Source organism: Nycticebus coucang, chromosome 4, assembly GCF_027406575.1.
Source record: "Nycticebus coucang isolate mNycCou1 chromosome 4, mNycCou1.pri, whole genome shotgun sequence".
Classification (NCBI taxonomy): Eukaryota; Metazoa; Chordata; class Mammalia; order Primates; family Lorisidae; genus Nycticebus; species Nycticebus coucang.
Genome location: NC_069783.1, coordinates 62411614 through 62427929, shown reverse-complemented (window position 1 = coordinate 62427929; position 16316 = coordinate 62411614). Strand labels below are relative to the sequence as shown.

Here is a 16316-nt window from a genome sequence, read left to right as displayed (position 1 = left end):
TCTGGCCCCCAATTTTTTTAGATGTAAAAATAGTGATGATAATAAAAGTTTCCTTATAGGATTTTTGAAATCCTATAGAGTAAAAGTAAGAGTAAATCCTAAGAGTAAGTAGGTAAAAATATTGGGGAAAATTTTTACAAAGTATAAAGGACTAATCATTTAGTTACATCTTAATATGATTTCTTTAGTGTGTTAGCTGTGTCATGGATTTTTAGAAATAAAATTTTATTGTCTTTTAAAGGAATTTCAGGTTTAAATTTCAAACTTGTGAGAACACATGAAAAAAAGTATATTAGGATCAGAAGTTGGCCCTGACATTTATAAATAAATAAATAACACTGAATTGATTTTGAAGAAAATTATTTGGAAGCTTCAGTGTGTTGAATCTATCACCCAAGATAAATTTAGGAGTTTTATGCAAAAATATGATACTTTCTCTGATTATTCTTTGTCTTTTTAAGAATTATTTTACCGGGCGGCGCCTGTGGCTCAGTCGGTGGGGCACCGGCCCCATATGCCGAGGGTGGCGGGTTCAAACCCGGCCCCGGCCAAACTGCAAACCAAAAAATAGCCGGGCGTTGTGGCAGGCGCCTGTAGTCCCAGCTACTTGGGAGGCTGAGGCAGGAGAATCGCTTAAGCCCAAGAGTTGGAGGTTGCTGTGAGCTGTGTGAGGCCACGGCACTCTACCGAGGGCCATAAAGTGAGACTCTGTCTCTACAAAAAAAAAAAAAAAGAATTATTTTACCTTTTACTTTACCTCTTACATGTTTACATGGATGGAGCTGGAACATATTCTTAGCAGAGTATCTCAAGAATGGAAGAAAAAGTATCCAATGTACTCAGTCTTAATATGAAACCAATTTATAGCTTTCTTATGAAAGCTATAACCCAAGAAGAAGGGGAAAGAGAAGAGGGAGGGGAGGGGAGAGGAAGGGGAGAGATGAGTGGAGGGAGAGTAATTGGTGGGACCACACCTACAGTGCATCTTACAAGGGTACATGTGAAATTTACTAGGTGTAGAATATAAATGTCTTAACACAATAACTAAGAAAATGCCATGAAGGCTATGTTAACCAGTTTGATGAAAACATTTCAAATTGTATATAAAACCAGCACATTGTACCCCATGATTGCATTAATGTACACAGCTATGATTTAATAATAAAAAATAAAAAGAATTATTTTTAAAAAGTCAAATCCACAGAAAAGTAAAGGACTATATAATGACCACTAAATACATCTCATCTACATTTACCAATTGTTAAATTTTGCCATATTCTCTTGCTGCTGTCCTCCCTCTCCCTACTACCCAACTTACTTTTTTTCCAAACATCCAAAAAAGTAGGCTACGGTCATCATGAAATTTAACCCCTAAATTTGGCATGTATCTCTAAAAACAAAGACATTTTTATGCCATTCCTTAACTCCTCATATTAATCAAAGTGCCAAAGTACCAAAATACCGTCAGGTATTTTCAACCGGAACACCACATGGGGGTACCGTGCATATTTCCCCCTTGATGTCAAGAGATATAAATTACACATGTATACGGTATATTGAACTTTCTTCTCTTGAAATGATAGTATCATATTAGGAACTTGGAGGCTATTAATACATATGTTTACTGTGCCTAAAGAGGCTGTTATTTTAAAAAAGAGTTAAATATATATATATATTTTTTTTTTTTTTTTTTTTTTGTAGTTTTGGCTGGGGCTGGGTTTGAACCCGCCACCTCTGGCATATGGGACCAGCACCCTACTCCGTTGAGCCACGGGCGCTGCCCGAGCTAATAATATTTTTAAGGCCTACCCCTTTCATCCTTTTTAATTTTCTATAGCTAAATCTGGGTTGGTTGGCTTTTCTCAAATCAAGAGTTCTGAAGTATCCAAGCTAACTCATTAGCTATTATTTTCTTTGTTAATATAGCTATTTGAGAGTTAGTCCCACCTTAGAGATCCTCACTCTCACATACTTACAGACATTAATTATGTATAAGTCAGTTCATTTATGTGAAAGATCTTTGAAAAGTAGGATTCTCTGAAAATTAACTTCTGCAGTCTAATCAAGAACATAATAAACTACCTGCATAAAAGGAATTTTTATCATTAAAAATTTTAGAGGAAAAATCCTCTAAAAATGTACCTTATTTTGAGGTAAAATTCACATAGCATTAGAGATTTTAAAGTGAACAATTCACTGGCACTTAGCACATTCACAATGTTGTGCAATTACTGCTTATGTCTACTTCCATAACATTTTCACTGCCCCAAAAGAAAATCCTATACCTTTTAGGCAGTTGCTCCCTCTTTCTCCCTCTCCCCAGTCCTGTACTTTTTCTTTTCAACAGGATTTTCTCTATTTTACGGTATTTTTAAAATACAGAGACATACGGATAATAGTATATTCATATTCTTCCTACCCAGAATTGATCATTAACATTTATTATTTTGACTTGAAAATATGTTTATCATAGTAAAAAAATGGCATTCAACAATTGTATTCTAAATGAAGCTGAAATACACCTTAATACCCCATCTTCAGTCCCATTCCCCTTTTCTCCCAACTTTCGGGCAACATTTCTTATGAATTTGATCCTATACTCTTTTTAGTCCTTCTCATTTATTGTCTCTGAAAACTGTGTAGTGCTCTTTTTAATTTACTTAAATGGTATATTACACATATGCAGCTTGCTTTTTCCCACTTGACATTGTCACTGATGTTTCTATGTTGAGATATGGAAGTGGTCTATTTTTGCCTGCTATATAGTATTCTATCACGTAAATCAACCATATTTAAAATATCCATTTCCTCTAGTGATAGATTTCTAAGTGATTACTTTTTTCCACTGCAGCCATGCCAACCTGAAGATTCTTACACATGTCTAATAATGTAACCATTTCTTTAGTACATATACTTCACAAGTGAGTGAAAGCACATGCACGTTTTATTTCTACTAGGTATTGCCAAGGACTGTGTCAAGTTTACATCCCCACTTGCTATAGATTTCTTAGTTGTTGCCAGTCTGATGAGGGACAATGGTATCTTGTTTTAATTTGCATTTTCCTAATGGGTTTACCATCTTTTCATAATTTATTGGTCATTCAGGTGTTCTCATCTGTAACTTTTTTTTTTTTAATTAAATCTTAGCTGTGTACCTATAACTTTTCTTATTCTTGTTCTTCCCATTTTTCTCTTAGGTTTGTGGGGGGAGGTTGTTATTTGAATTTTTGTTTATGGTGTGTTAATAATCTGTGAGATTTCTGTATGTTGTGAATATCTGCTTTTTTTATGAAGCAAAATTTGTCAATTTTGATGTAAAAAATATTTTCTATATACTTTCTTGTATATAGTGTAAACAGTTGTTTGCTATGCATAGATATTAGTACTGTTTTAAAATGGAGGTTGGAATAGGTAAGATTTCTTATTTTAGATGTACCCAGCTCAGTGATTTCTAAAATGATGCTTTTCTTGCGGGTCACTTCAGTGTCAGTCAAGGAATTACTCCAGGGGTTGGACAGGAGAGGTAACAACCTCTTTTTCCTAGTAAGTGACAATAACCTATGTGCTCTGTTGCCCAGGTACCAAGGCCATGAACTTTGTATTTTCTTATTTCTAACCTTAGAAGACTGTTGTGAGAATATTAACTCATTTTTAGAATATTAACTCAGCTGGATGAAACTGTATCATTCAACATTTATTTAAATTTCAGACTGTACTTCTATATCACATTATTAGTTACTTCATTTATTCTACCATTTATCATATACTATTTGCAAGGCAAGGATATCTTAGGTAACTGTACCCTACACCAACACATGACTGTTAATGAGTTACAGTCAGACTAAGTTGAAAGCTGAATGTTTTATCTGGAGTAGAACTTTTTAAAAAGAATTTAACTCTAGTTTAATACAATATTAAGAAATTCAGACTTATTATTTCACAATTTCATTTTAATTATCCATTTATAAAGTGCAGTTTTTCTTTTTTCTAAATGAATACATTAGTTGCATCACCTATTTGTCCTAAGAATTGGATTGCTACACTGGGAAATAATTGTGCATAGGTGTGCCCTACTGTCCTGCCTCTGAGGTATTTTATGGGTGGAATGCATCATTGCCCTGCAAACATTAATTCTAAAAATTAACTCTTCTCTTTCATAAACAATTGCAATTCTGCTGGCCATGTATTAAACTTTTGTATGTACTTTTAAAAAAAATTCTCTAACAGTTCTTTACAGTTCAGATTTTTTTCTGGACCTCAATATACTTGCATTTAAAAAGTAAAATTGCAGTTGAACCAAGTAATAACATCAAATCAGCATTTATATGACATTTTTTAAAAGCAATGTTTTTTTTTTTTTTAGTGAGTCAAAGGGTAAATAATTCCTATTTATTTTTTTGTGACGGGGGCTGGGTTTGAACCCACCACCTCTGGTATATAGGACTGGCGCCCTACTCCTTTGAGCCACAGGTGCCACCCCCTACTTATTTTTAAGGAGTGCAGTGTGTGAAGGAAGTGGTCTTTCAGGTATAAGCATTAATGTAACAGCTCAGTACTCAAAAGTATAAATCTTTTTTTATTGTGGTGTTATAAGGGTGTCCCAAAAGTGATCCCTAAAGTTACCATACATAAGGAAAACAAGAAATTGTAGCTAAATGTACCTTTATTTACAAAATATTCATTACAAAATTTTACAAAGAAATGGCCAACATGTAGAGAATAATTTGTTTTTATTTTTTTGCAGTTTTTGGCCAGGGCTGGGTTTGAACCCACCACCTCTGGCATATGGGGCCAGCACCCTACTCCTTTGAGCCAGCAGGCGCCACCCGAGAATATTTTTTAAATATTTTGGAAAATTTTATAACTAATTATTTTCCCTACATATGGCAACTTTAGGTCCAAATCTTTAGGGGCAACTTTGGGGACACCCTGTATTATTAGTGTCAAATTTTATATCCACTAGTACTTATATGGGTGAATACTAACCTTCATTTAACTCCTTAGATAGCACTTAGGAAACCAGTACTTTCCTTCCCTTGAGTTTACTATTTTAGTCACACAACCAGATACTGCAGTGTCAACCAATTAGAAACATTTTAGTTTAACCTGTTATTTTCTCTATATTTTAAGAGATACCTGATTTTATTGGAAAGAAACTAACTTCAACATGCATTGGTTTATTCCTTTTCCAAATATTTATTATTGAAATATAGAGTATTAAATGGCCTAACTGTACTGCTAAGAGACATTTGTTGACATTAGGCCCCTAGAAAATCTGAATTTTAAATAGTATTGTACCAGCTAGGAAAAAGACCAGCTGATTATGAGCATTGCTACTTTACTTACCTGAATAGAAGTTTGGGATTTAAAAATAATTTTCTCTCTAATGTTTAGGTTGGTCACAGCCGATGTAGCTTTTTACACTGGAAATCTTCAAGCCTTAAAAGGCCTTAAAGATTTGGACCTAAATATGGCCGAGATCTGGGAACAGAAGAGGTGATGTCATACTGGAAAACTGGGTAGTTCATCTTACCATGGGAAGTGAAGATAATCTGGATGCGAATGATTTGAGAACTGAACCTGGAACCTAAAAGTGAACTGGGGTGGGGAAAGGGGAAAAGGAAAGTATCAGTGTTGGGAAACTGGATTCAGTGGGATCTACAAGGAATGCCATTTTGGTGCATCCTTCAGTGAGGAGTAATTGATCAGGTGTCTATAATATTTTCATTCTCTCTGGAAACAGACTCAGGTTTCTTTGGACCAAATCCAAAAGAAAACATAGCTGTAACACAGCTGTAGTTGACTAGAATGCTCTGTATACTTTATATTAAAAAAATGCTTTGCATTTCTTCCAGTGCAATGAAATTCATATGGTGTCCCACCTTATTTAATGATGGTTAAAATTTAAAATATTAAAATCTTAGTCAACCTCTGTAGAAAGTTTTCTCTATGAAAGTAAAGCTGTTTGAAAAATTATTTTTTTACAGATCTTTCTATAAAAAATAAACATCTTTTGATTGCTTGGATTTAGGAATTCAATTTTTGTTTTAGTGACCAATGTCAAGTTTTAGGCTCTGTGTTGCATATTTAATATTTCTACTACCACCATATGTCAACTGCGTAAAAGCCTTCCAGAACTGTCTAAATACTTGAAAGGCTGATTACAAATAATAATTAAAGAATAAGATACTGGCATTTATTTATGCAACTAATTAATTTAAATACTTTTCAGAAGTAGTCTCCAAAAGGCTACAGATTAATATCTGTATTTTTATAAAAGTATCTATGAAGGGTTTTAGGTGTTGGTTTTCTGGTTTTTGGCCTCTTATTTCTAACAGAGTTATGAATGCTCATTTTCTGCCTACCTTTGAGTTCTCATTTCAACATTTTAATAACATATAAAGTATAGCCCCTTTGGATTATTTTTAAGTTACTTTCAATGTGTGTAGCAACAAAGACCAGAGAGAAACATAGGCTGCTGTGTTGGGACCTGAAATAAGGTGATAAGTAAGTTGAGGACTTTTGTAATACCTACCTTCAAAATTAGCATCAGCAGCACTCTACAAACGAAAGTGCCTGTGCCTCACCTCACACCAGGAATCTTGCCTAACCCTGTCAGAGTGCCTAATCTTGTGGTGATTATGTACAGTGAAATAAGTCTCACTTTGTGCTCCTTGGCTTCTTAAAAGGAAAGCTTATTTTTTTTTTTCCATTATCATTACAGAGGTATGTCATTAGTTCTTAAACTGTCTAAAATAAAGCTGTAAAAAATTACCAGACTTTAAAAGGCAACTTTTTTTAATGGTATACAGTGAACTTTAAGTTAAATAAGCAGCCTATTCAAAAAGATTATAGACAAATTGGAAAATGCAATTGATTTCTTAGAGAAGACATACATTGTCTTACCAGAAGACCTGATTGAAAAGGTTATTAATGAACATTTTTCAATTGTTAACAGGCTTCAAGAAATGAAGCTTCAAGGTTAAAGAACTTTTTATGAAGTTATACCCCCAAACTACTATTCAAGAGTACAAGGATGTGAAAGAATTACCCTCCCTTTGTCCACCACACCCACTTAGCTGGGAAAAGAAACATCTCTTTGTTTCAATAAATGGAGAGTCTGTGAAAGCATGGCAGACATCCCAGCTTTTAAAAATTATTTACTTTTAGAGACCAGATTTCTGTTGCCCAGACAAGCACAGCTCACTATAGATTCTGACTTGCTCCTGGGTTTAAGCATTCCTCCTGCCTCAGCCTCCCAAATAGCCAGACAACGGGTGCCCAGCTAATTTCAAAAAAATTTTTTTTCAAGACAGGGTCTTTTTGCCTAGGTTGTCTTGAACTCCTTAAACAATCTTCCCACCTCAGCCTCCCAAATAGCTGGTTCAAGCCACCCCAGCTTCAGAACTAGATGAAAGGTACTAAATACCTTCACATTTAATTCCTGTGGAAATAATAATCTGGTTAAGATTCTTAGAAATGCCAAAAACTAGACTTTCTAGGTAACAAGCTAGAGATTAAATATTCCAAGAGCAAATCTTCCAATTTATATAACTTTTTAACAAGAATAAACCATTTTACCATTTTATAGTTAGCATTATAAAGTGCAAGTGTACACAAGTATTGCTTCATCACTTTATTTTTGAAATTACAAGCAATTCAAAATGACCATCATCGAGACTTCTGTTAAAAGATCTTTCAGCAGAGCTGCCCCAGTTTTAGGATTAAATATTGCACTTTAAGATGAACTAACTTTCAGTATCCTCTTCAAAGAAGGAAAGTATTGCTCCATCAGTGCCTTTTTTAGACTAAAAGCATATTGCAGAAAACTCTACTTTAAAAATCAACACTGCAGGGAAGTACCTGCTGATTTTAGAATCCTAGAGAACATTTCATTGTAAGAAACTATTTAGCCCATAATTAGTATAAAGCATCCACAATATTTTTCATTTCAGTGGTCCAAGATGCGAAGGTTTCCAGATACAATCTTGTTCTCTAATACTGCTCCAGGTGGGATGTCAATTCTGTCCCCGTGATTTGCAATGATGATAACCGTTCCCTAAATGATAGAGAAAACCAAAATTTAGAGTGGGTCCTTGCAACTGAAATTCAATTTGATTGTCTTACAACTATCAAGTTTATGTACAACTTTTACAGCTGAGTAATTATATTTATAAATGATATTAAACATGAAAAAGAACATGTTAAAGAAAATTGTAAAGTGTCCTCCTGTAATAATCCTGGTGGTAGTACTAGATTCCTTGCCTCTTTGTCACAAGGTACAAAGAGTGAGAAGTGGACCCAGTATCACAGCGTAACTGGCCATTTTTAAGGCCTACTTTCAAGGCCATCATCCTTCATAAAGAAATTAAAAGGTGCTTGATTTATATTTACTGGTAAAATTTTTCATGTCTTGAGTCTGTAGGCAGTATCAGCAATAAAGCTTAATATATGTATTTTTTTGTTTGGTTTTTTTCAAGATCTTCATTTAAGTAAGTAGCTTTAATTGAAAGAGCACTTAAAATCTTATTAGGGCACTTAAAAAAAAATTACTTGATTAAGAAAAAGCTCTTGTATCTTTGGCTGTGAACTCCTATTTCCTCCCTATTTCTTATGTGAGGGTGGAATGATAAAGTAATCAAGTACTACAGTAATGTAAACATCTTTCTACTGATGACAACAGATTCGTTTAACAGGAATAGACTATATTTAGTATAAATAAAGTTGTCATTTTGTCTACTTTCATTCAACTAGTCAGCTTAAGTAAGCTAATGCTAATAGTGATCCTATTTTAAAAACTGTCTTATAAAATCTAATTCTTAGAAAAAATAAAGACTGTCTCATTTCAATAAAATAGTACCAGTTCAGTTACCTATTAGTGTTTGCTTTCCATATGAATGCTAATTACATGAAATTCCTATATACTAATTATGCTCATATTTTAATTAAGTTTTATATCAGTGGAAGGTAATAGTAATACTAAATACTAATGCAACCTACTTCATGTCCATATCTACTCATTTTAAGAAATATATCTAATAAACATCTGGTATAGACTAAGAGTAGTCTTTAAGACTTTATGACTAGAAAATGAAACTTGTTTTGTAAAGCTGTAAGAAATACAATTTTCATCATAACAACATACCTTTAATGAAACATTCTTGCCAAATGTCACATCTCCTGAAACTGTGAGGTGATCTAATTCAAGCATATCTGGAATACTTTCAAATCTTCTTAGATAATCTTGAACCTTAAGTAGAAACAAAAATTGTTTCAAAAATGAGTTCACAAAAAAAATCAGGAATTATATTATTACGATTGTTTAACTGAACTGTAAAAATATTATATGACCAAGTCAGGTCCATTATGGGAAGCACTTATTAAGTACTCAATGTATATTATATACTATGTAGGAAAAACAAGGCGATATGAACATTGTCCCTATAATCAAGCAACTTACAATATAATTGAGCGGGCCAGACATTGAAAAAAAAAAAAAAAAAAGATAACCAACATAACCAGATAAGTAGCTCACATAATCTGCATTTAGCTGGAAAAAGGGGAACGCATCATGGCCTGAAGCAGGCTAGACTGGAGCTGGGCTTCAGGTGATAGGTAGGATTCAAAAGTGGAGCACATTTTAGGAAAAATACACAAATTATCATTATAATAAATTATCACTATCTTTGCCTCTTTTTTTCCTTAGTCTTACAAGGACTAGAGGTTGTTCTATATGACCTTGCTTCCTATTCTGATGAGAAAATAGAAAACAATCAGAAAACTTCCACTGGCTTCTATCCACCACCACCACCTTGCCTTCTAACCCAGTACACTCACTGTTTTCCCTGCAAGTATTGGGCTGTTTCTATTCCTACATAAAGCCAACCTCTGCACTTGGGCATTAGATCCCTTTTTATGGCCTAGTCAAGGTTTGAGCAATTCTCCCTCTTCAATGTTTTCTCCCTTGTAACTGCATCAATTCCCATCAATGTATAAACACGTTATAAATTCTCTCATATTAAGAATTTTTTACTATTCCTTTCTATGGCCCCATTTGTGTTTCTCTTTAAGGCAGAACTCTTAAATGAGTTTTTTACAATTCATATATCCTAATTCCCTCCTCTCCTATTCTCTTCTAAATTCATGCCAATCAGACTCTAAAACCTCCACATTAATAAATCTAATAGTGAATTCACATTCATCTTACTTTCATCAGCAGAATTGTACACATGATCACTCCCCTCTTTCTTAAAATACTTCATTTGAGAACACACACATACCTATTTTCTACCTAATTCTTCATACGCCCAGCCTGAATAAGTGAGGGTATGTGTGTGAGTGTGCCCTGTGACAGCATTGTCTCCTGGCCAGGCCTTGTGCTCTGAGCTACAGGGGTAGGTTCTGGCTACCCTTGACCCTGAACTGGAATAAGCAACTAAATAATCATCTTATTTTTGTTCATTTTTCTTCAATATTATGTATAGCTCACATTTATTTCCCTGCTTAATATCAGAAGTGTTTGGTCTTTATTCATCAGTCTGTTGATGTTTTAGTGACAGAAATAATACCATAGGAACTTAATTCTTGCTTGTATCAATTAGCATGGTAAAAATTGTTTTGTTTACATGTTTCACTTAAAGTCAGTATCCACGAACCTAGTTGCAATGCTAATAAGGACTTATTATATTTGCTATTGCTCATACCTGGAATACTTTTTGCCCTAGATACCCATGTGTCAGACCCACTCAACTTCTTAATGATAGTCTGCAACTACCTGTTATAAAATTACACCACCAATAACCCACCCAAAACATTCCATGTTAGCCATCTGTGAATCATCCTTACCCCAGGAGAATGTCAATTACTTGAAAACAAAGATTTAGTCTGTTACTGCTAAATCCCTAGCACCTAGAAACTACCCAACACATGGTAGGGGCTCAGTATTTGTTAAACCAGAATTAATCCTTCTGCTGATGAAAGTAGTATCGGTCTTAGAAAAGACATAAGATAGCATGTCCTGAAATTTAAGGTTTCTTTTCTATTCCCTATAACAATTCATGTTTCAAATGTGAAGTAAAATCTTTATCTTCTATCATCAATTCCCTTTAAAAGACAAAGATGAAGGAATACAACAGGTGGAGACTACACTTAAGTACTTAGTCTCTAACTCACATGTATATCACATCTTTATAATAACACATTTAAGAAATATGAATTCATGTGCATATCTTTATAGTTACATACCTTTGTAAAAGAACTGCCTAATTTAACCAAGGGCACTGTAGGAAATTCCCGCTTTTCACTCATTGTCAGCGATCCTGCATTAAGGCTATAGAGGTTTGACATCACAAGCAAGAGATCTGATGTGGTTTTGACAGGCAGAAAACGGCTTCTGGGAACATTAATACCTAGAGAATTCTCAAAACTTTTAATGGCAGCCCCTACTGCAGTTTCTAATTGAATAACATTCAGGCCTCCATCCAAAGTCTGTAAGAAAGGGGTAGAGAGACAGAACAAAGGTTTTAAGCACCTACAACTTAGTTATATGTGGCTAGTTAATATTGAGGAAGTGGTTTCAGAGATCCATTGAAAGAAATAAAATTTTGAGAAGTGCTATTTATCAAGCATCCACTATCTGCCAAGCTCTTATACATATGTGATTTTTTTCAGTCCTAGTTTAGTAATATCATTTCCATTTTACAATAAAGAACCAAAGAAGTCATGCAAGGTACCTATGTCCAAATGACCTCAAGTGTCAGAGCAACAACTGAGACTGAAGTAGACCCTCTCCTTATTTACTTATTCATTTTTTAAAGAGATGAAGTCTTACTCTGTCACCCATGTTGGAGTGCAACGGCACGATCATAGCTCACTAGAGCCTCTAACTCCTGGGCTCAAACTATCTTCCTGCCTCAAGCACCTGGGATTATAGATGTGAGCCCTTGTGCCTCTACTTTTGAGCCCAGTGCTCTTGCCCTTTGCTTGGGGTCAAATAAAGGGCACCACAGCTTGGCACACTACAGGGGCACACACTGACTTTGGAAGACAGTGCCAGAAAATGGAAAGTCTGAACAGGCAAAAAGAGTGACCAAGGTAATAGATGGTGCAGAGAGAGTGGGTAATGGAGTATGTATGTAACCTATTATGACCTAAGAAACCAGGAAGCCCCGGGGGCCACTACCTTGGCTTACCTTTGGATTCACAATGATTTCCATGTCAATGGCATTCTGTTCCTGCAGTCTTTTAACTGCTGCAAGAGAAATCCATAGGTTGTTTGTGTTAAATATTTTGAATTTTGATACAGACTTGAACTCATCAACGTGTGCTTTTGGCACTTGAGCAATTTCCACCAGTCTCAGTTTGCCTTCATATTGAGTGAGTGTCCCACCCTAGAAAGGCAGAAAATAGAGAGTGCTTCCACATCTGCCCCAATTACAACCTCCCGCATTGTTTAAAAAATCTCTGACTTTTATAGAAAAAATATTATTGATAGACTCTCTTAGATTACAAAACAATGTATGTTTCAAGGTAGAACCAAAGAAAGTAATTCAGGCCTTCTGTTGTTTTACACCAAATATATTCGCCATCTTGTCCCTTATAAAAGCCCTGGGAGTACATCAGGATCTTCCTCACTTTTCTAAGGCGTGCTGCAACAGTCATTCTTCTTCCCAAACCACAACATCACCAAACAGGCCTATCTCAGGCCCTGCCCTGATTGGCTCCAGGATAAGGGAAGGAAAGGGAAAACAGATTCACCAATTCAACCTGAATGGCCCCAGCTAGAGATGGTCTTACAGCCAACTAGGTTGTGGCAGTGTGGGAAGAGGGGGACACTGCCAGGGACTGACCACTTTAGTATCAACATACTGCCCGTTTTGCTTTCTTGCTGTGGGTACGTAGTAAAACCCTGTGCAACATCTTATCAAAGGCCAAGGGTCATGACCACCAAACGTGTAAAGTTAAGCAAACTTGTGCTTTGTACCAAATCAACTGCATTTTTTTATAAGTACAGAGATATAGTTATATATTATATTAATACCAAATCAACTACATTTTTTTGTAAGTACAGAGATATAATATATATATTTATTAATATATACATTTAATATATATTATATTTATAAATACATTCTATAGAAATAGTAAATTCTCATAAAAGGGACTGTGAATTAAAAATGGTTCAGTGCCAAACTAGAAAAATATTAAAGGCTTAAGCAAACTTATTAAAAATGTTTCACATCTTCCTTACAAATCTATGTGGAACTATTTTCAGTTAGAATTACTGACACAGATTATCAAAAAAATAAAGATGATTTTAATACTATAAATTCTGGATTTATGTTACAAATATAGTTATATAAATAACAGGACTGAAAGTACTCCAAAGAATACTATCTTACTCTGTCTTAGAAGTAGATAAATGTGTTGTTTAAAATAGAAACTTTTAAATTAAAAAAAAATTTAACTGTATAACCTATGAAATTGAAAACATGAATCCCCAAACTGCTTCCTCTCATTAGTTACCTTTACATCTGCACGTGTTTTATTTGTGACTTCCATGACAAATTCACAGCGTTTTCCATTAGGTGGATTCATTAGATGATTAAGAATATAAAGATCCACTGTGGCACCCAGATTATCTATGTTAGACACAAAAATATACTCTTTGCCCTCTCCTATAAGGGTATCGAGCAAACCAGAGTTGTAGAAACTGGCGTAGATATCACCATGACCAGGAGGGTACCAAGCTTCTGTATTTTCCCCTGAGTAAGATACATCCTTTGCTACAGGAAGTAAAGATTCTTTATTAATCCTTGGGTACCTTAAAACAAACAAACAAAAAGTTCTTTTTCAATATCAACTCTATTGGGCATTCCAGAACTTCATGTAAAACAATGCACTAAAATTAAATTTTCACTGTTTTTGGAGCCTAACAGTAATAAGTAATTTAATTACAGGGGAATGCTTTTAAGAAAATCTCATTAACTGTTTTCCAAATCTGTTCTCTAGATGATTATAATTGCTGCCCCCCCCTGCCAAAAAGCATTCTGTGGTCATACAGATGGAAGTTTACTTCATATTTTTAAGATATTAATTATATGGATTTTTTTTTTTTTTTTTGAGACAGAGTCTCACTCTGTTGCCCTGGGTAGAGTGTGTGTCAGAGCTCACAGCAACCTCAAACTCATGAGCTCAAGAGATGCTCTTGCTTCAGCCTCCCGAGTAGGTGGGACTACAGGTGCCCACCACAGCACCTGGCTAGTTTTTCTATTTTTAGTAGAGATAGGGTCTCACTCTTGCTCAGGCTGATCTCAAACTCTTGTGCTCAAGTAATCCACCCACCTCTGCCTCCCAGAGTACTAGGATTACAGGTGTGAGCCACTTTGCCTGGCAATTATGTTTTATGACTCTCAAGGGATATATTTAGTAAATTTCCTTAAACTTATTTGGTTGTAGGATAGTTCTTTTCCCTAAAAAACCATCTGGGAAAAGGTTCCCATTCTTGCAAACAGGTATATTCAAGAATGGTTCTTTTTCCTTCCCAGAAAATCAGCAGGAGGTTAATATTTCAGCATGCCTGCTTCTCATCACTAAAGGCCACAGGCAGGGCTAGTGATGGAAGAGGAAGACAGAGGAGCCAGCACTGCAACATAGTGAAGACCAACTAGAAAATGGAACCAAAGCATCTGTGATGTAAGAAATTCACCATGGGAAAATAGATTTTTTAAAAAACAAAAACAAATGATAAAACTTTTGAAATGTCCCTTCTGTACAAGTTCGTATAGATTGGTAATCCATCCTTAAAATGGAAGTCTGTTTCCCCAGTTGCCTGGCGTTTATTTGCAATTTATCATTTGAATTCCTTTTTAGTCTCACCTTCCCTAAGTAGAATATTTTCTCCAGAATTTATTACCCTCAAACCTATTCAAGATGTTGAAGAATTCCTTCCTATAATAAACAAGGTTATCAATATGGAAGAATACAGAAAGATTTTCATGGACCTACCTAGAGAATAAATATGCCCTTAGAAAGCAAAGCTAAGCTATCAAATATTCTGGGCATGTAACAGAATCTTAAGCAGAGTGTCTTTTAAGAAGTGGACGTCACAGAACCAAAGGCTGATTATTAATAATCACATACCTATTAACAAATGTTCAGACTTTAAAGGGGTGAAACACTTGTAAACAATCTTTGGCACATGCACATCTTAAGACTGCTCTGTTATAAATAAGACAAGAAATACAGACCCAGAGTTAATGTTTTTACTCTTTGTACCTGCTTTGATTGAAAGTGTAGATTTTCACACGACAATGATTATACTTCTGTAGTATTTTTTTGGTATCTTCATCTGTGTTAAAAGAATTCATTAAAACAAGAGGAACATCTGTATTGTAGGTTTTGTTCAAATGCTAGGAAAGAAAATGACAATCAGATTACCCAGACTTTTCTTTTGCTTAAAAATGTAAAAATTAACTCTTAATGGTTAATCACAAAATGTCTAAATCATTATTTATAGGTACCCAAATATAAAGATTTGATATAAATAACTGCTTAGTGTGCGCCATTTTGCTAAGCAATTCACCATGTATTTGTTCATTAAATCACAACCTTTGAGACAGAAACCATTGACATTTCATAGATGACTAATCTGAGGCCCAACAGGTGGTGTTTTAGCAGCAGCAATGGCAGAGAAAGGATGACACCACTAACATTATTACCATTACCACTACCACCACCACCACCACCACCCCTCACCCCTAAAGTAGTTTGATTCTGGCCACAGTGCTCTGTGGCCTTACTAGGTAGGCAAGTGCTGATTCAGCATCTACTTTGTGTTCACATCTCTGTGGGGATGTAAGTACAAATGTTACAAAGACATGGCTGCCTATTCTCAGGATTAATGGTCAAGAATTCTGAATCACTTCAATGGAAATCTTTTTAATCTCTTAGAAGAGCTAAGAGGTAACACAGAGTGTTAAGAAAACAACAGTATCTTGGAAGTCAGACTGCTCTATGTTCAAATTTTAATTCTGCACTTAATAACTAGCTAGGGAATTCTGAACAAGTAACTCAACCTCTCTGTACCATGTTTTCCTCATGTATAAAATGGGGTAACAGTGAAGAGCTTACAATAATACTTGGTGGACAGTGAGTGCTGAACTTTGTAGTTGCCAACACCATACTAGGCAGTCGGGTTAAAGAAATAGAAAAAATAGGGCCACTGTCCCTGAAGAGCTTATAGTCTATGAGAGATGACTTTGTCTTGACAAAGAAGCCAAGAACACATCTTCGCTAATCCATGGCATCCACCCAAA

At 35.0% G+C, this 16316-nt stretch overlaps 2 protein-coding genes across 10 annotated transcripts in view; one reads left to right on the top strand and one right to left on the bottom strand.

Moving 5' to 3' along the window:
• The window catches only part of VPS54 (VPS54 subunit of GARP complex), a 154269-nt gene extending 147490 nt beyond the window's left edge, over window positions 1-6779 (top strand). For all 4 annotated transcript variants that reach the window (XM_053586747.1, XM_053586746.1, XM_053586745.1 and 1 more), the window contains exon 23: window positions 5395-6779. In XM_053586747.1, the coding sequence (XP_053442722.1) occupies window positions 5395-5500 (106 nt within the window). In that variant the 3' untranslated portion in view covers window positions 5501-6779. The remainder of the gene's footprint in view (window positions 1-5394) is intronic.
• Window positions 6780-7621: 842 nt separating this feature from the next.
• UGP2 (UDP-glucose pyrophosphorylase 2) overlaps window positions 7622-16316 on the bottom strand; it is a 74813-nt gene continuing 66118 nt past the window's right edge. For all 6 annotated transcript variants that reach the window (XM_053586751.1, XM_053586754.1, XM_053586750.1 and 3 more), the window contains 6 exons: window positions 15277-15410; window positions 13525-13822; window positions 12192-12389; window positions 11245-11487; window positions 9146-9250; window positions 7622-8059 (listed from right to left, as the gene is read on the bottom strand). In XM_053586751.1, coding sequence (XP_053442726.1) covers window positions 7952-8059; window positions 9146-9250; window positions 11245-11487; window positions 12192-12389; window positions 13525-13822; window positions 15277-15410 — 1086 coding nt within the window. In that variant the 3' untranslated portion in view covers window positions 7622-7951. The remainder of the gene's footprint in view (window positions 8060-9145; window positions 9251-11244; window positions 11488-12191; window positions 12390-13524; window positions 13823-15276; window positions 15411-16316) is intronic.